This window comes from Carcharodon carcharias, chromosome 6 (genome assembly GCF_017639515.1).
Source record: "Carcharodon carcharias isolate sCarCar2 chromosome 6, sCarCar2.pri, whole genome shotgun sequence".
NCBI classification, from domain to species: Eukaryota; Metazoa; Chordata; class Chondrichthyes; order Lamniformes; family Lamnidae; genus Carcharodon; species Carcharodon carcharias.
Window position 1 is genome coordinate 189,875,390 of NC_054472.1, and position 20,255 is coordinate 189,895,644.

General features: G+C 45.4%; 1 protein-coding gene across 1 annotated transcript in view; it reads right to left on the bottom strand.

The window, feature by feature from the left end:
- LOC121279009 (laminin subunit alpha-3-like) overlaps positions 1 to 20,255 on the bottom strand; it is a 509,546-nt gene that overhangs the window by 325,633 nt on the left and 163,658 nt on the right. The window contains exons 4-6 of the mRNA XM_041189741.1: positions 9,520 to 9,638; positions 6,451 to 6,621; positions 4,650 to 4,747 (exon numbers count right to left, since the gene is read on the bottom strand). Of these exons, the coding sequence (XP_041045675.1) occupies positions 4,650 to 4,747; positions 6,451 to 6,621; positions 9,520 to 9,638 (388 nt within the window). The remainder of the gene's footprint in view (positions 1 to 4,649; positions 4,748 to 6,450; positions 6,622 to 9,519; positions 9,639 to 20,255) is intronic.

Below are 20,255 nucleotides of genomic sequence, written 5' to 3' on the forward strand. Positions count from 1 at the left end.
TGGGAAAACAAAAAACATATCAACTCAATGAAGGGTCAGGTGTGGATTTCTGCAGCAACAGCCTGGATGAGATTAGTTTGATTTTGGTTGTACATGTGAGAGAGGATACAGACTATAGAGGGAGGAAAATTGAATCAATTAATTGTCAAAAATCAGTGGTATAGTTCTGCCAGAGCGTTGCTCCGGCACCTTCTATTTAAAGCAGACTTGCCCAACTCAAAGTCCTCGACCATCTTGTTTCTCATTCAAGTGACTTATATCTGAAAAATGCTGCAATGCTGCTCATCCAATCACAGGCTGATTCCTCCCTGCAAGCAGCAAATGCAGGGAGAAACCAGCCTGTGATTGGATGAACTCAAAAAGTGGTAAGGTAAGTTTTGAAGGTAAGTTCCAGGGCCCGGAGTGCGAGGCAGCTGGAATAGCGGGGCCCAGGCAAGGCAGCCGGATCAGTGAGATGTGAGGCAGCCAGAGCAGGGTCCACCAGCGCTTGACTAAGTGATTGACTGGAGACTGTATGAGAGAGAGAATGTGAGGGGTTGGAGTGAGATAGGGAGTATTAGAGGGTCGGGGGGGAAAGAGAGTGTGAGGGGGTGGGAAAGGGAGACAGTGTGAGGGAGTGGGGGGAGAATGTGTGAGTGGGTGGGAGGAGAGTGAATGTGAGCGAGTGGGGGGAGAGTGAGTATGAGGGTGTGGGGGAAGAGAGAGGGTGTGAGGGGGTAGGATGAGAGAGTGTGAGGGAGTGGAAGGGGAGTGACTGTGAGGGGGTGGAGGGAGGGAGAATGTGAGGGGAGGGGAAGTGTGAGGGGGTGGGGAAGGAGAAATTCAGGGGGTGGCGGGAGAGTGATTCACATTAATTCCTCGGCTGTGATGATCTGAGGATGGGAAACACAGTATATTTTATATTCCCTGTTTGTATTCCCTGCTGGCAGCTTTACATGATATTTGCAGCATAGAAACAGGCCATTTGGCCCACCTCATCTATGTTGGCGTTTATATTCCACATACGCCTCCTCCTACCCTTCTTCATCACAATATCAGGGTAGCCTTCAGCTTCTTTCTTCCTCATGTGTTTATCAAGTTCCTTGAACTTATTTATACCAGAATCATAGAATAGTTACAGCACAGAAAGAGGCCATTCAGCGCATTGTCTTTGTGTGAGTTCTCTGCAACATCAACTTAGCTAGTACCATTCCCCTACCTTTTCCCTGTAAAATCTTTTCTCTCAAGATAATTATCCAGTTCCTTTTTGAAAACCGCAATTGAATCTGTCTCCTCCACACGCTCAGGCCGTGCATTCCAGATTCAAACCACTTGTTGCATAAAGATGTTTTTCCTCATGTCGCCTCTGGTTCTTTTGTTAATCACCTTGGGGTTCTCGCCCTTCTGCTGATGGGAACAGTTCCTCCCCATTTACTCTCTCCAGGTCCTTCATGACTTTGAACACATCTAACAAATCTCCTCTCAACCTTCTCTTCTCCAAGGACAACAACCCAAGCTTCACCAATCTACCCACACTGAAGTCTCTCATCCTCGGAACTATTCGTGAAAAACCTTCCCATCTTTCCCACTGAGGTTGAACCAGTGTTTTATGAAGGTTCATAACTTACTTGTTTTTGTACTTTGTAGCCTTATTTATAAAACCCAGGATTCAGTATAATTTATTAACTGCTTTCTCAACCTGTCCTGCCACCTTCAATGACCTACGTACATTTACACCCAGGTCCCTCTGCTCCTGCACCCCCTTTAGAATTGTACCCTTTATTTTAATTTGTCTCTCCATGTTCTTCCTAACAAAATGAATCACTTCACATTTCTCTTCATTAAACTTCATCTGCCACCTATCTGCTATAGTTTTGAATATTTCAAAACTTATTTTGAATTACTGGCAGTTGTGGAAGAGAAGTCACGTGACCAGCCAAGCATTCAGTGTGTGTTTTATGCATATAGGGCAAAACATTAGTAGCAGTTAAGCAAAACAAAACTTCCTGTCCATCTCTCTTTCCCCAAATGAAAGCTGAGCTCTGTCTACCACTGACTGTATCTCCATTCCATAGACAGTGATTTTTAAAGAAAGAATTCAATTTCAACTTCAAACCGCCATAGAAACATAGGAGCAGGAGTAGGCCATTCAGTCCCTTGAGTCTGTTCCGCCATTCAATAAAATCATGGCTGATCTTGTTGTATCTCAACTCCACTTTTCCATCTTCCCCATAACCCTTGACTATCTTGTCTATCAAAAATCTGTCTAACTCTGCTGTGAATAAATTCAATGTCCCAGGCTCCATTGCTTTCTGGGAAATTCCACATACTAACGACCCTCTCAGAGAAAGAATTTCTCTACATCTCCGTTTTAAACAGTAGACCTCTGATTCTTTACCGTGTCCCTGGTTCTCGTCTCTCCCTCAAGAGGAAACATCCTCCAGCTATCCACCCTACCAAATCCCCTCAGGATCTTAAACGTATCAATAAGATCACCTCTCAATCTTCTAAGCTCCAATGAGTATCAGCCCAACTTGTTCAACCTTTCCTTATAAGCTAAGCCCCTCATCCCAGGAATGAATCGAGTGAACATTGAATCCTACCTGCAATCGGGCAAGACAGCAAGCTCTGAACTGTGGACTCCTTGTATTTTATATGAACTCGAACGTGGCCAAATCTATCCTCCCCTACTCTGTAATCTGTATTTGTGTGCACGGATTTTCCAGTGTGCGTGACCATGCATTTTACCCCAGGTTGGTCTTTAATGTAATAAAACTAACCCCTTACTTTGTTAAACTCAAGAAAACCTGTCTGACTAGTTATTTTTAATCACAGCACGTACACTGAATTGGCAAGCATAGCCTTTCAAACAAAAACAACCTGTTGCGGCTAATGAGGAGAGGGAAAAGAGGTGATCCCTTCAAACCCCTCCGCACTTGGTCATAAGAGCAGGTTCTTTCTTTCATATTTTTTATGGGAGGTAAGTGTCACTAACAAGGCTAGCATTTGTTGCCCATCCCTTATTGCCTTTGAGACTTGCCATAACTTGTGCATGTACTAGGAAGACTACCTCAGGAAACAAAGGGAACTTGAGTTTAAAAAAGCGCTAAAATCCAAGGATGAAGATAGTCACAATCACAGAATTGTTATGGTGTAGAAGGAGGCCATTCGGCCCATCGTGTCTGCACCAGCTCTCTGAGCATTTTAACTTAGTGCCAACCTCCTGCCTTTTCACTGTAACCAACCCTGCACATAGTTTCTATTTAAATAATCATCCAAAGTTGCCTTGAATGCTCAATTGAACCTGCCTCCACCACACTTCCAGGCAGTGCATTCCAAACCTTAACTACTCGCTGTGTGAAAAAGCATTTGCTTCTTTTGCAAAACACTTTAAAACTGTGCTCTCTGGTTCTTGGTCCATTTATGAGGGAGAACAGTATCTCCCAATCTATTCTGTTCAGACCCCTCATGACCTTGAGAACTTCTGTCAAGTCTCCTCTTAGCCTTCTCCTCTCCAAAGAAAACAGTCCCAACTTCTCCAATCTTTCCTCATAACTGAAGTGTCTCATCCCTGGAAACATTCTTGTAAACCTCTTCTGCACTCTCTCCAATACGTTCATACCCTTCCTATAGTGTGGCACCCAGAACTATACACAATATTCCAGATGAGGTCTAACCAGTGTCTTATGTAAGTTCATCATAACCAACCTGCTCTTGTACACTATGCCCCTATTAACAAAGCCTAGAATACTGCATGCTTTAGGAACAGCTCTCCCTACCTGTCCTGCCACCTTTAATGATTTATGTACATATACACTCTTATACACTGCTTTGCTTCTGCTTCTGCTTTAGTTGTGTCGGCATCACGAACTAATATCCATATTCCGCCAACATTTATATGGTTGGTCCTGGCTAAACCAGACTGGAGTGCAATCGTTTATGTTGATTACAAAGTCCATTTTCCTGAAGCAGTCCCTGTCCGCAAAACCAGTCATGCCCAAAGGTTGGCATGTTAACTTTCCATCAACTGCACTTATTTGGGGATGTATATCACACAACAGCAAGATTCATGGGAGCACAGGTACTTGTTGTCACATGACTCCAACATTAATCACTGGTATCTGGAATGATCATGCAATCAACTGAAGTTAGACTGAGCTCTGTTTCTCCTGATGTCACTTCAATTACTGTAAATTCAGTATAAATCAGTCTAAATTCAATCAACTGAAGGAGCGCAGGGCACATCTGTAACAGGCCTTTTGCACCCAGAACACAACTAAGTAGCCAATTGAAGTCAATGAAAAAGTAAGAGCAAGGGCACTAAATCAATCCAATGGATAGTGGCTCATTCCTCAACAGTCCCACTCCACTTTGTGCTGCTGGAGAATGCTCTCCTCCACTTACAATCAATTTTGATCGATGACACCGATGAATTGCACTGGTTCATGAGAGATTTTACATTGAGCCTTATACTAATGAGTTTACTTGGAAAACAGAGAACAACTTCACATCTGCAAACCTGATGCAGTGTCAGCCGCATTCTGGGCACATTTTCCTGGTTGCAAACAGTGGGAACCCCACGCCAGATGCTCTTGCGCTTCCATCAGGGTTCAAAATAATGAAAAAAAACTTGCGTTAGTGTACAATTAACAAATTAAAAGACTGCTTACTGGAATGGGTTTTCTGGACTCTTTGCTTGGCAAGTGTCAGCATGTCCATTGCAAACGCATCGACCTCCAACACTGATATCCTTGATGCTGTAATAATACTAAGAAAACAAACACCACTAATGACTGAACATTACCTTCATTCCTTTTATTGCCAAAAAAGAGGATTAAACTGTTGGCTTACCATCATAAAAAGAGTTCACTACAACTACATTGTACAGCTTATCAATGAACTGACAGTTGAAAGTAGAAATAAAGTAAATAGCTTTCCTTCCAAATCTAGCCTAAAACAATGAGAGAAAGTATCTCGCTGATACAATAACAACTGTTTGTATTGACTCTAAATGCAAAAGTTATCCCAGGAGCCAGTACGATGCATTGGGTGAGGATGTGAGGGTTTGATGGGCTTCCCATGTGGTTAACTCATGTTATTAGCTTTTGAAGCATGAAGCTCTTTAATTTGGTGTTAGTGGGGAAGTCATGCTACGTGAGAAGAAGCTTGTCTTTGAGTTGAAGGAGGCAAAAAATTTGGCTTTGATTGAGGAGCCAACCCAAGTTTAATGATTCCTTTGTCACATCAAGTTTGAGCCAATTGTAAAAAGTAAAAACATCAAGACTTGAATTTAAATAGCATTTTTCACAACCTCGGAACGTCCAAAAGTGCTTCTCAGCCAATTCTATACTTTTTGAAGTGTAATCACTGTTGTAATATAGGAAACGTGGCAGCCAATTTGTGCACAGCAAGATGCCACAAGCAACAATGTGTTAATGACCAGGTCAAGCTTTTCACCGGTGATGGCGATGAGGGATAAAAGCAAGAACTCTGCTGCTCTCCTTCAAAATGGTGCCCTGGGATCTTTTGCATGCACCTGAGAGGGCAGACAGGGCCTAGGTTTAATGTCTCACCTGAAAGGTGGCACCTCCGACAGTGCAGCACTCTCCTTGGAGTATCAACATTAATTTTTTGCTCAAGTCTCTGGGGCAAGGGTTGAACTCACTGAACTTCAATGTTACCCATTGAGCCCAAAACAGGACATCGTTTGACACTACTTCAGCTGCTTTCCATTAAATTACAACCTAATATTTGCAGACCCATAGGGCTTGATTTTTAGGCTCCACTGGGACTGAGAATGGAAGTTGGTGGGTGCTAAAAATAGCTCTGCCAGCCTGCAAGCTAATTCCCTGATTCCACCCCAACCCCATTTTCACAGAGGCAGGATGGAGGGGTTGGGGGGGGGGGGGTGTTCAGCAGGGCTACCCCAAAATTGCTCATTAAGGGCCAATTAAGGCTTCCAGGGACCCACAGGTGGCAAGAGTCAGTTTTAACTATCTGGAATCAGCTTCGCAGCAACAGGGAAGAGGGGCCCAGTTAGGCCTTGCTGCCTGCCCGGGTGCTGCAGCAGCCTCAGGCCACCCTCCCCTGTATCGCCATTCCCCCAATCCAAGAGGTGTACTGGCTGCAAAAGTCATTTTTTGGTTTAATTTTAAGAAGTTGGAGAGAGGGCACCCCATTTTTAAGCATCTTCTCCCTTACTTAATTCTTTTGCACTTTGCTGCTCCTCTCAGCTGGAAAGCCTCTGATTGGCCCTCCAGCTTTGAGAGCCTGCCTGCTGTCCTTAATTGAATGACGAGCTCACCTTCTGGCCATTAACTGACTGCCCCGGGGAAAATCACAATGAGTGACAATGCGGGTTTCTGACCCACACTTCAGCCTGATGATGGGGTTCGGAAGCCTGCTGGGAAAATCCTGCTCATAATCTCAAATCAAAGTTCTGCTTCTATATCGAGTCAGCATTGCACCTACCCTTCGCGTGACTGTGGGATCCTTTTGGGTCTTAGATATCAGATGACCCAATAAAGTGTTGGTCCTAAGAAATCGAAGTCGGATATTTGTAGCTTTTGTAAATTCTCTTAAGACAGGAGAATCATTGAAGTTTGTGGATCCCGGACGACCATTCACCAAAGATATAACAATCTAAGGAAAATATTGCCATTAGAAGATAGGACAAGTTTTCTGTGTAGAATTATTGGTGGATTAAACAAAAGTTATTTTTAACTCAAATAGTAGAATCATAGAACACTGAAGGAAGCCATTGAACCCATCCTGTCCCTTTGAAAGAGTTATCCAATTAGTTCCATTCCCCCTGCACTTTCCTGGCAGCCCTGAAAATTTCTCCTCTTCAAGTATTTATCCAATTCCCTTTTGAAAGTCATCATTAGATCTACATACACCACCCTTTCAGACAGTGCATCTAGATCACAACAACTCGCTGCATTAAAAAAATTCCCTAAATTTCACCCTGTTTCAAAAGAACACAAGAGATAGAAGCAGGAGTAGAACGTATGGCCCATCAAGCCCGCTCTGCCGTTCAATATGATCGTGGCTGACCTTAGGCTTCAACTCCACTTTCCAGCCCACTTGCCGTATCCCTTTATTCCCTGAAAGACCAAAAACCTGTCAATCCCAGCCTTAAATGTATTCAACGATGGAGCATTCACAACCCTCTGGGGTAGAGAATTCCAAAGATTCACAACTTTTTGAGTGAAATAATTTCTCCTCATCTCAGTCTTAAATGATTGGTCCCTTATCCTGAGTCAGTCCCTGTGGTTTAGATTCCCTGACCAATGGAAACAACCTCTCAGGGTTTACCCTATCAAGCCCTCTCAGAATGTTGTAGGTTTCAATGAGATTGCCTCTCATTCTTCTAAACTCCAGAGAACATAGACCCAATTTACTCAGCCTCCCATCCCAGGACAACCTCCTAATCCCAGGACCAACCTAGTGAACCTTTGTTGTACCGCCACCAATGCAAGTATATCTTTTCTTAAATTGGAGACCAAAATGGCATACAGACTCCAGGTGTGGTCTCACCAAAACCCTGTACAACTGTAGCAAGACTTCTTTATTCCTGTACTTCAATCCCCTTGCAATAAAGGCCAACATGCCATTTGCCTTCCTAATTTCTTGCTGCACCTGCATGCAAACTTTCTGTGTTCCTTGTACGTGCATACCCAAATCTCTTTGAACATCAACATTTACAAGTTTCGCACCTTCAAAAATATTTGCTTTTCCTTTCTTACGACCAAAGTGAATAACTTCACACTTACCTACATTGTACTCCATCTGCTATCTTTTTGCCCAGTTACTTAACCTGTCTATACCTTTTTGCAGCCTGTGTCCTCCCCACCTTTCCACCTAGCTTGGTATCATCAGCAAACGTAGATACACTACTCTCTGTCTCTTCATCAAAGTCATTAATATAGATTGTAAATAGCTGAGGCCTTCGCATTGATCCTTGCGGCACTCAACTATTCACTACCTGGTAACTTGAAAATGCCCTGTTTATGCCCACTCTGCTTTCTATCCATTAACCAATCCTTTATCCATGCTAAGATATTACCCCAGCTCCATGAGTCCTTAACTTGCGCATTAACCTTTTGCACAGTATGTTATTGAATGCCTTTTGGAAATCTAGGTATACTACATCTACTGGTTCCCCTTCAAATTCCCTACTGTTTACATTCTCAAAAAACTCAAATAAATTTGTTAAATAGGATTTCCTTTTAGCCATGTTGACTTCTTCTAAACAAACAATGCTTTTCTAAGTCTATTGTTTGTTAAGACTTCCTTAATAATAGTTCAAGCATTTTCCCAATGACTGATGTTACGTTAACTGACCTGTAATTCACTGTTTACTCTCGCACTCTTTTCTTGAAACACTTGACAACTTCCATTCTGATTGGACCATTCCTGAACCTAAGGAACTTTGGAAAATCATAGCTAGCACGTCCATACAGATATCCCTTTTAGAACCTTAAGGTGTAGGGTCCCAGAGATTTGTCAGATTTTAGTCCCTTGAGCTTCTCTGATACTTTTTCTCTGCTGATATTAATTTCCTCTTTTTAGCCTGTATATTACCATCTATTTCTGATATGAAACTTGTGTCTTCTACTGTGAAGACAAACACAAAATATTTGCTCAATGCCGCTGCCATTTCCTCGTTCCCCATGATAATTTCTCCCGTCTCTGTTTCTAAGGGACCAACATTTACTTTAGCTCCTCTCTTCCTATTTATATACTCACCATGGTCTTCTCAAAGGCAATTAGGGATGGGCAATAAATGCTGGCCTAGCCAGTGACACCCACATCTCCTGAATGAATAAAAAAAAGCCCTTACTGTTCTAGCTAGTTCATTCTCATATTCTATTTTTTCCCTTTTAATTAATTTTTTGGTGGTCCTTTGCTGGTTTCTAAAGCACTCCTAATCCTTAATCATGCTACTGTTTTTTGCAATACTGTAAGCCTCTTCTTTTGATCTAATGCTACCCTTAACTTCCTGACTGAGCCACAGATGGGTCCTTCTTGTTGAGTTTTTGTCCTTCAATGGAATGTATTTTTGTTGAACATTTTGAATTATTTCTTTAATTGTTTCCCACTGTTCATTTACCTCCATACCTTTTAGTCTATTTCCCCAATTAACGTTAGTCAGTTCATACCGATGTAATTGGCTTTGCTTTGTTTGTAAATTATTTTAAACCTGTATCCTCTGGTTACCAGCCCTCCTGTCAGTAGAAAAAGTTTCTCCTTTTAACTCTAATCAAAGCCCCTTGTAATTTTGAATCACTCTAGTGCAATTCCTCTTCTTTAAATAATGAATTTAATTAATAGCTTTAGGCAGTTTTTACATAGTTCTATGCTGCACGACAACTACAGTATTAACAGATTCATTTGTTTGTTCTTTACAATAACTTTGACTGCAGACGTCTGCTTAGCTCTCAACTACTAGTGGCCTGTAAAAAGCAAACTTCATTTTAGCATCCGTCGTTAGCCTAACCATGAACACTGCTTCTTTATTTCAGCTCAGCTTCTTACCTCGCCATTCTCAAGCGGCAAAATCCGGGAATATTCTGTAGTGCAGATTACATCATCGTCTCTTGTAATCCGCCCACGAGCTCTTGTTCTGAATAAATCCTCACAATCGCGTTTGGAATCTGGAGTGTAAATTGAGCCAAATGGCGCCTTGTTATTTATTTGTAAGTAACTCGATGTCTGTCACTATCTGAGTTTGGTTCCCATGGTCATTTTTCTTCACACTGAGTAGCATCTGTGCTTTGCTTATCAGATACTCAAGTTGAATGTTTCTGAGTTCCTGGCAGAGTTTATGCTGGGAATGACACTCTGATACTGCAAAGCTTGACCCGTAACTCCTGAGCTCCGACGTATCATAACAGGGGGATACCCCAAGTTGGGGAACACCCTGCCCCCACCTACACTGGACATCCCAGGTCAACTTCCCTGATCCCCACCCACAGGACTACATCCACACCCCCTACTAATCTCCCACCACTCTCCTGACCGCTCCCCTCCAACACCTCATGGGACTTCCCCACCAAGCAACCCCTTATGGGAGCCCTCCAACTCCCATATGATTCCCCCCACTCCCCTGACCCTCCTGGACTGCCCTCCCCTCCCTTCCCCAGCCATTCTCCTGACCAGCTAACCCGCCACTGACTACACTCCACTAGCCACCCCACCCACACATCCCCAGTGACGTCTCAACCCCCACCCCCACCACTGACCAGCTGAGCCCCCTACTAACGATCCGACCCCCCCCAAAGACCACATCCCCAATGATCACACCCCCAATGACACAACAACCACACTCCCACTGACCACCCAATCCCCTCTGAACCCCCCGTCCCCATCCCTCTACTGACCACACGATTCACCCCCCCAACTACCCAACTTCCCTCGACCTCCCAACTCCCCCCCACCCCACTAACCATCAGACCGCAACTAGTGGCAGCTAGTGCTTTAAAAAAAGGGGCTTCCATAGCACTGACACTCCTGCCCTTGACACAAGGCCTCAGGCTGCACAACACGATTCATTTCTCTCCTAGTGTTTGACAAGGTGTTTACTAAAACCCGCTTTCACAGCCATATCTCCTTTCTCAGTGACTGTCTCCGTTTCCGACTTACCCCACATGGATTTCAACTGAAATTCCACCCCTCATGTTTCGAACCCACCCAGGATTACAGGTATCTCCGGGACATAAAACGTTTCTCGGACTGCTGTTCCCGTCACATTCTGAAATCCACTCTCAGTGCCATGCGCCGCCATATGAACACACTCGACCTCTCCCTCCAGCAGCACCGCCGTACACTTTTTCAAAGCTGCGCGTGCCCCCAGTTTCCTTTTTTTCCTTCGGCTCATCCGACGCCTCAACAAGAAACTTTTTCTCTTTCTCTCAAGTGCTAAGGAACGCAAGCTCCAACAACTCATCGACACCAACACCCATCTAGGACCCTCCACCCCTGCCTGTCCCTCCGTCCCCACCCCATCTTCCAATTCCAGCCCCAGCCGTGTATTCACTATACCCCCTGACCTTCCCCTCTCCGATGCTGAACGTTCAGTGCTCAGCAAAGGACTTAGTTTCATACCCTTACGCCCTCACCTCAATGAATTTCGGGCTCGGCATGATACTGAACTCTTCTTCCGCCGTCTTCGTCTCCGGGCTCACTTCTTTGGGCAGGAGTCCTCTCCCAGTTCAACGGATCCTTTTACCCATCTTCAATATTCTCCCTCCACCTGGACCCCTCCCTCTGGATTCTTACCTTCTCTCGATCTTTTCATTGAGAACTGTCGGCGCGACATTAGTCGTCTCAATTTCTCTGCTCCTCTCACCCATTCTAACCTGTCTCTCTCTGAACTTACTGCACTCCATTCTCTCAGGTCCAACCCTGACATTGTCATCAAACCCGCTGACAAGGGTGGTGCTGTTGTTGTCTGGCGCACTGACCTCTACCACGCGGAGGCTGAGTGTCAACTCGCAGACACTTCCTCCTACCTCTCCCTGGACCATGACCCCACCACTGAACATCAAGCCATTGTTTCCAGGACTGTCACTGACCTCATCTCCTCTGGGGATCTCCCTCCCACAGCTTCCAACCTGATAGTTGCCCAACCTCGGACGGCCCGCTTCTATCTCCTACCCAAAATCCACAAACAGAACTGCCCCGGTAGACCGATCGTCTCAGCTTGCTCCTGCCCCACAGAACTCATTTCTCGTTATCTTGACTCCCTTCTCTCTCCCCTTGTCCAGTCCCTTCCCACCTACATCCGTGATTCCTCTGACACCTTACGTCACATCAACAATTTCCAGTTCCCTGGCCCCAACCGCTTCCTCTTCACCATGGACGTCCAATCCCTCTACACCTCCATCCCCCACCAGGATGGTCTGAGGGCCCTTAGCTTCTTCCTCGAACAGAGGCCCGAACAATCCCCATCCCCACTACTCTCCTCCGTCTGGCTGAACTTGTTCTCACGCTGAACAATTTCTCCTTCAACTCCTCTAAATAAAAGGTGTGGCTATGGGTACCCGCATGGGCCCCAGCTATGCCTGTCTCTTTATGGGGTATGTGGAACATTCCTTGTTGCAGTCCTACTCCGGCCCCCTTCCACAACTCTTTCTCCGGTACATTGATGATTATTTCGGTGCTGCTTCATGCTCTCGTCAGGACTTGGAAAAATTTATTAATTTTGCTTCCAATCTCCACCCCTCCATCATTTTCACGTGGTCCATCTCTGACACTTCCCTTCCCTTCCTTGACCTCTCTGTCTCAATCTCTGGTGATAGACTGTCCACCAATATCCATTACAAACCCACCGACACCCACAGCTATCTCGACTACAGCTCCTCACACCCCACTTCCTGTAAGGACTCCATCCCATTCTCTCAGTTCCTTCGCCTCCGTCGCATCTGTTCCGATGATGCTACATTCAAAAACAGTTCCTCTGACATGTCCTCCTTCTTCCTTAACCGAGGTTTTCCACCCACGGTCGTTGACAGGGCCCTCAACCGTGTCCGGCCCATCTCCCGCGCATCCGCCCTCACTCCTTCTCCTCCCTCCCAGAAACATGATAGGGTCCCCCTTGTCCTCACTTATCACCCCACCAGCCTCCGCATTCAAAGGATCATCCTCCGCCATTTCCGCCAACTCCAGCATGATGCCACTACCAAACACATCTTCCCTTCACCCCCCTTATCGGCATTCCGTAGGGATCGCTCCCTCCGGGACACCCTGGTCCACTCCTCCATCACCCCCTACTCCTCAACCCCCTCCTATGGCACAACCCCTTGCCCACGCAAAAGATGCAACACCTGCCCCTTCACTTCCTCTCTCCTCACCGTCCAAGGACCCAAACACTCCTTTCAAGTGAAGCAGCATTTCACTTGCATTTCCCCCAACTTAGTCTACTGCATTCGTTGCTCCCAATGTGGTCTCCTCTACATTGGAGAGACCAAACGTAAACTGGGCGACCGCTTTGCAGAACACCTGCGGTCTGTCCGCAAGAATGACCCAAACCTCCCTGTCGCTTGCCATTTTAACACTCCACCCTGCTCTCTTGCCCACATGTCTGTCCTTGGCTTGCTGCATTGTTCCAGTGAAGCCCAACGCAAACTGGAGGAACAACACCTCATCTTCCGACTAGGGACTTTACAGCCTTCCGGACTGAATATTGAATTCAACAACTTTAGGTCGTGAGTCCCCTCCCCCATCCCCACCCCCTTTCTGTTTCCCCCTTCTTTTTTTTTCCCAATAAATTATAAAGATTTTCCTTTTCCCACCTATTTCCATTATATAAAATAAAAAAAAACCCACTAGAGCTATACCTTGAGTGCCCTACCATCCATTCTTAATTAGCACATTCGTTTAGATAATATCACCAACTTTAACTTTAACACCTATGTGTTCTATTGTACTATTGTTGTTGACATCTTTTGATGATCTGCTTCTATCACTGCTTGTTTGTCGCTACAACCACACCAACCCCCTCCACCTCTCTGTCTCTCTATCTCTCCGCCCCCCACACACACACCTTAAACCAGCTTATATTTCAGCTCTTTCCTGGACTCGAACTCAAGTTCTGTCGAAGGGTCATGAGGACTCGAAACGTCAACTCTTTTCTTCTCCGCCGATGCTGCCAGACCTGCTGAGTTTTTCCAGGTAATTCTGTTTTTGTTTTACGATTCTCACCTGGCCTGAGTTGGAACTTTGGGTGAGACAGGAGCAGCTGGACTTCAAGATAAAAACCTAGGAGTGGAGTGACAATCTGACTATGATTGCCACTCCACAGAAGTTATGGGCCATTGAGCTCACCACGGGCAAGGTAGTGGTCATTTAAGGATGACGTTCATCCCAGTACAGCTTTGATTTGTGCTGCCAACTCATCCAATTGGGAGATGCAGAAATCTGGATCACAGTTCAAATTTAAAGGGAAGCTGACTTAAAGGTAAGTGGTTGTAAGTGGGGACAAATATTTGTTTTAGCCTTGTAAAGGTTCAAAATGGATTTTAAATCATTTTTAGACTACACCTACAAGGCAGGGAGTTAGGGAAAGGGAGGGATGATGTGAAGACAAAAATAAAATGAAAGGGAACCCAATGAAGGGGCATCAAATGAAGTATTTCCACAAGTGACAAAGCAGGGCAACACCTGACTCCCTGTTTTGTGGCTGGCAAAGTAGACATGTTGTATGATGACATGAGTGCAAGGAGAGCTGCATTGCATCGACTTTTGAGTAAATGTTTCCAAAGAACAGCTGTGGACTTTGTCAGTTATGCATTAATGACCAGTCTCAATGGTTGTACAGTGCACAGGTTCCACTCACTATGCAGTGAAGGTTCTGTGCTAGTCAAGCTGATAACTCCTTTCCATAATGATTGTGACATCAGGCCTGACCAGTGGCTATCACTCTTCCACTGAGTCAGGAGGTCATCGATTCATGTCCTGCTCCAGAGACTTGAGCACAAAAACCAGGATGACATTCTAGTGCTATACTGAGGGGGTGCTGCACAGATTTTCAGGTGAGATATTAAACAGAGGTCTGTCTGCCCTCTCAGGTAGATGGTGCTATTTTGAAGGAGAGCAGAGGAGTTCTCCCTGTGATGTTCTGGCCAATTTTTATCCTTTAATCAATGTCATCAAAGGTTATATGATCATTATCGCATTTCTGGGAACTTGCTGTATGCTAATTGGCTGCCACATTTCGTATACCACGAAAATACCTACAGTTCAAAAGTGGCTATCACTCTTCCACTGAGTCAAGAGGTCATCGATTCATGTCCTGCTCCAGAGTCTTGAGCACAAAAACCAGGATGACACTCCAGTGCTATACTGAGGGGGTGCTGCACAGACTTTCAGGTGAGATATTAAACAGAGGCCTGTCTGCTCTATCAGGTGGATGGTGCTATTTTGGAGGAGAGCAGAGGAGTTCTCCCTGTGGTATTCTGGCCAATTTTTATCCTTTAATCAATGTCATCAAAGGTTATATGATCATTATCGCATTACAGTGTCTTTATAACCCTTCATAACCCTTTCAAGTGTTTGTGCACAAAAACCAGTATTTTCTCCACCAAATCTTATAATAATTGTTTTGTTTGTGTTTGGGGTCTAGAAGGGATCCTTTGGAGCTCATCTATCCTCTCAAAGTAGGCTGCTTTAGACTGTAGTTTGTTAAAACCATTACTCTTTATTTGCAGCTACCATATACATTCTGGGACCTCTGCATGAGGTTAGACCTTTCAGAGCACTGTTACTCAATCATGTGATGTTACATCATCATTACGTCAGCATCATGTGCTTCTGATGTTAACCTTTTACTCTACAACTTCCCCCAAGCCTTTATCCCTATCATATTTACATCGTCCTACATCTCCACCCAAACTCTCAGACTTCACAGGGTTAGTCTATGAGGTGCCAATCTCCTTGATGCTGTTCTGGTCTCTTTCTGAGGTCAAGGAAATTCCATACTCTCCTTTCTGTCGATGTGAGTGTTCTTCTCCTGGGTAGCTGTAGAGCTTCGTCTTATTCCTTCTTCTTTTTCTTCAGGATCTGAGTAGTAAGTCCAAGTTTCCACTGGCTTTCTTTCCAAGGATGTTAAGACACTGCTGTTTCTCCTCATGGTTCCCTGGGCTGTCTCAATTCTGTATGTTCTCAGTTGTGAAGTTTTTTCAATGTTAGTGCCTTCTTTCTGTTGGTCTCGTACCCATACTCTCTCCCTGGGCTTCAGCACTGGTAACTCAGCGCTCTGTCCTGTGGTTAAAGTTCCGAGCCTGTTTGTTTTTCTGTTATTCCTCGTGCTGTTTTACCCTCTCATGGTCATTCGAGGTGAAATTGTGTTTAAGTTTTAGTCTCAAGGATGGAACTTGTGTCAACTGGACAAAGACTTTAAAAAGGCTGAAGCTATGTCTGCCTGTAACCCTGAACAGAAAGAGCTTTTTATGGCAATATTAGGGAAGCTGACACCACGTTACCTCAGAAGACATGCTAACAGTCTTGTGAGTGGCAAAAACCAAATTCAAAGGGAATTATATAAAGGCCATTTTTTTTCATTCATGGGATGTCGGCGTCCCTGGCTAATCCAGCATTTATTGCCCTTCACCAATTGCCCTTGAGAATGTGGTGGTGAGCTACCTTCTTGAGCTGCTGCAGTCCATGTAGTGTAGGTACACCCACAGTGCTGTTAGAGAGGGTGTTTCAGGATTTTGACCCAGTGACACTGAAGCGACGGTGGTATATTTCCAAGTCAGGGTAGTGTGAGGCTTGGAGGGGAACTTCCAGGTAGTGGTGTTCCCATCTGTCTGCTGTCCTTGTCCTTCCAGATGGCAGTGATCATGGGTTTGGAAGGTACTTTCTAAGGAGCCTTGGTGAATTCCTGCAGTGCATCTTGTAGATAGTACACACTGCCGCTACTGTGCATTAGTGGTGAAGGGAGTGAATGTTTGTGGATGTGGTGCCAATCGGACAGATTACTTTGTCCTGGACGGTGTCAAGCTTCTTGAGTGTTGTGGGAGCTGCACTCATCCAGGTAATTAGGGAGTATTCCATCACACTTCTGACTTGGGCCTTGCAGATGGTGGACAGGCTTTGGGGAATCAGGAGCTGAGTTATTCGTTGCAGGGTTCCTAGTCTTTGACCTGCTTTTGTAGCCACAATATTTATATGGCTAGTCCAGTTCAGTATTTGGTCAATGCTAACCCCCAGGATGTTGATAGTGGGAGATTCAGTAATAGTAATGGCATTGAACGCCAAGGGGCGATGGTTAGGTTCTCCCTTGTTGGAGATGTGCATGGCCTGGCATTTGTGTGACCCAAATGTTATTTGCCACTTGTCAGCCCAAGTCTGGATATTGTCCAGGTCGTGCTGCATTTGGGCATGGACTGCTCAGAACCTGAGGAGTTGCGAATGGTACTCAACATTGTGCAATCATCAGCGAACATCCCCAATTCTGACCTTATGATGGAGGGAAGGTCATTGATGAAGCAGCTGAAGATGGTTGGGCTGAGGACACTACCCTGAGGGACTCCTGCAGTGATGTCCTGGAGCTGAGATGACTGACCTCCAACAACCACAATCATCTTCCTTTGTGCTAGGTATGACTCCAACCAGTGGAGAGTTTTCCCCCTGATTCCCATTGACTCCAGTTTTGCTAGGGCTCTTTGATGCCACACTAGGTCAAATGCAGCCTTGATGTCAAAGGCAGTCACTCTCACCTCACCTCAGGAGTTCAGCTCTTTTGTCCATGTTTGAAGCAAGGCTGTAATGAGGTAGGGAGCTGAGTGATCCTGACGGAACCCAGATGTCAGTGTCAGTGAGCAGGTTATTGCTAAACAACCACCTAGTTCTGTTGAAGGGTCATGAGGACTCAAAACATCAACTCTTTTCTTCTCCGCCGATGCTGCCAGACCTGCTGAGTTTTTCCAGGTAATTCTGTTTTTGATTAGGATTTCCATCATCCGCAATTTTTTTGTTTTTACCTTTTGATAGTACTTTTGATGACCCCTTCCTTTATTTAACTGATGATCGAGAGTAGACTGAGAGGCCAGTAATTGGTTGGATTGGATTTGTCCTACTTTTTGTGTACAGGACATACCTGGGCAATTTTCCACACAGCCGGGTAGATGCCAGTGTTGTAGCTGTACTGGAACAGCTTGGCTAGGGCCGCAGCAAGTTCTGAATCACAAGTCTTCAGTACTATTGCTGGAATATTGGAAGGTCCCATAGCCTTTGCACTATCCAGTGCCTTCAGCCATTTCTTGATATCATCTGGAGTGAATCGACTTAGCTGAAGACTGGCATCTGTGATGCTGGAGGTGGCTGAGATGGGTCATCCACTCAGCACTTCTGGCTGAAGATCATTGCAAATGCTTCAGCCTTATCTTTTGCACTGATGTGCTGGGCTCCCCCACCATTGAGGAAGGGGATATTTGTGGAGCCTCCTCCTCCAATGAGTTGTTTAATTATCCACTACCATTCACGACTGGATGTGGCAGGACTGCAGAGCTTAGATCTGATCCAATGGTTATAGAATCGCTTAGCTCTGTCTATCACTTGCTGCCTATGCCACGCAAGTAGTCCTGTGCTATAGCTTCACCAGGTTGACACATCATTTTTAGATATGCCTGGTGCTGCTCCTGGTATGCTCTCCTGCACTCTTCATTGAACCAGGGTTGATCCCCTGGCTTCTGGTAATGGTAGAGTGAGGGATATGCCAGGCCATGAGGTTATGGATTGCGTTTGAGTACAATTCTGCTGCTGCTGATGGCCCACAGTGCCTCATGGGTGCCCAGTTGAGTTGCTAGATCTGTTCGAAATCTATCCCATTTAGCATGGTATCCTCAATGTGAAGGTAGGATTCATCTCCACAAAAGCTCCTACCAATACTGTCATGGACAGATGCATCTGCGGCAGGCAGATTGGTGAGGATGAGGTCATGTTTTTCCCACTTGGTTCCCTCGCCACCTGCCGCAGACCCAGAATAGCAGCTATGTCCTTTGGGACTTGGCCAACTCAATCAGTAGTGATGCTACTGAGCCACTCTTGGTGATGGACACTGATGCACCCCACCCAAAGTACATTCTGCGCCCTTACCACGATCAATGCTTCCTCCAAGTGATGTTCAGCATGGAGGAGCACTGATTCATCAGCTGAGGGAGTGGTAATCAACAGGAGGGTTCCTTGCCCATGTTTGATTTGATGCCATGAAACTTCATGGGGTCCATAGCTGATGTTGAGGACTCCCAGAGCAACTCCCTTCTGACTGTATACCACTGTGCCACCACCTCTGCTGGGTCTATCCTGCCAGCGGGATCAGTCATACCCAGGGATGGTGATAGCAGTGTCTGGGACATTATCTGTAATGTATGATTCCATAAGGATGACTATGTCAGGTTGTTGCCTGACTAACTGTGAGGCAACTCTCCAAATTTTGACACTAGCCCCCAGATGTTAGTAAAGAGGACTTTGAAGGTTTGACAGGGCTGAGTTTGCCATCATTGTTTTCATGCCTAGGTCGATGCAGGGTGGTCTGTCTGGTTTCATTCCTTGTTTGAGTCTTTGTAGCGGTTTGATACATCTGAGCGGCTTGTAAGGGCATTTCAGAAGACAGTTAAGAGTCAACCACATTGCTATGGTTCTAGAATCACATGGAGGCCAGACCAGGTAAGGATGGCAGATTTCCTTCTCTAAAGGCCATTAGTGAACCAGATAGGTTTTTTACGACAATCTACAATGGTTTCATGGTCATCATTAGACTTTTGATTCCAGGTTTTTATTGAATTCAAATTCCACATCTGCCGTGGTGGCATTACTCTGGGTTTTGGGATTACTAGCCCAGCGACAAAACCACCATGCCATCACCTCCCCTCACTCAGCCAAATGCTGCCTTGATGTCAAGGGAAGTCACTCTCACCTCACCTCTGGAGTTCAGCTCTTTTGTCCATGATCAACTGCCCTGACCTTCTGGCTTCCCTCTGGTCTCTGGCTGCTCAGAGTGACTGGCTTTTCTGGCCTCTGCATGTGAGGGTGCCATGCCCATCTTTACCGTTCCTTTGCACATCACCATCACAAAGTTTTTCCTGGCACCTGGGTGCACGAGTCAAAATGGGGCAAAAATTATTGCCCTGCAAAACCAGGATACACACCCTCTTACTGCCTGAGGCTGTGAATAAAATTTTTATGCAAATTCAACAGTGGTACCCTACCTCTCCAAAGGGGTCTCCTGTCTATCCAAAGAAATATGCTAAGTTCAGACCTGCTCTTATCAGGTCTACATTCCACACTTCAGGTTGCACCCTCCCGGGCTATCAAAATCTGCCTCGAGTGGAGGCAGCTGATGATTTAAATGCCCAGTTGCCTCTGTAAAATGTGCATGTGCGAAGCACACGTCGCCCCCATTAGTACCCCGTCGAAAATGGGAAATGCTGTGTTCAGGGGCAGGACTTGGGATTTTCGGCCAGTTCCACTGAAGCAGCAGTATAGAGAAGAATATGACAAAGAGTGTTGGTGCCAGAACACAAACCTGCTTTCTCCACTCAAGATCTCAAAGGGTTCCAATGCTGCCCCATCATAGCTGACCTTACCCATCAGGTTGTCTTGAAAAGAGATCACATTGAGCTGCTTCAGTGGGCAGCTGATTTTCTCCGGCAGCTTAACAGACCACCTCTGCTCACATGATTGAATGTCCTGCTAAGAATGATGAAGGATAAAGTGGTCTCCTTTATTCACAGCATTTCTCTTGCAGTTGACAGACTGAGGAGATCATG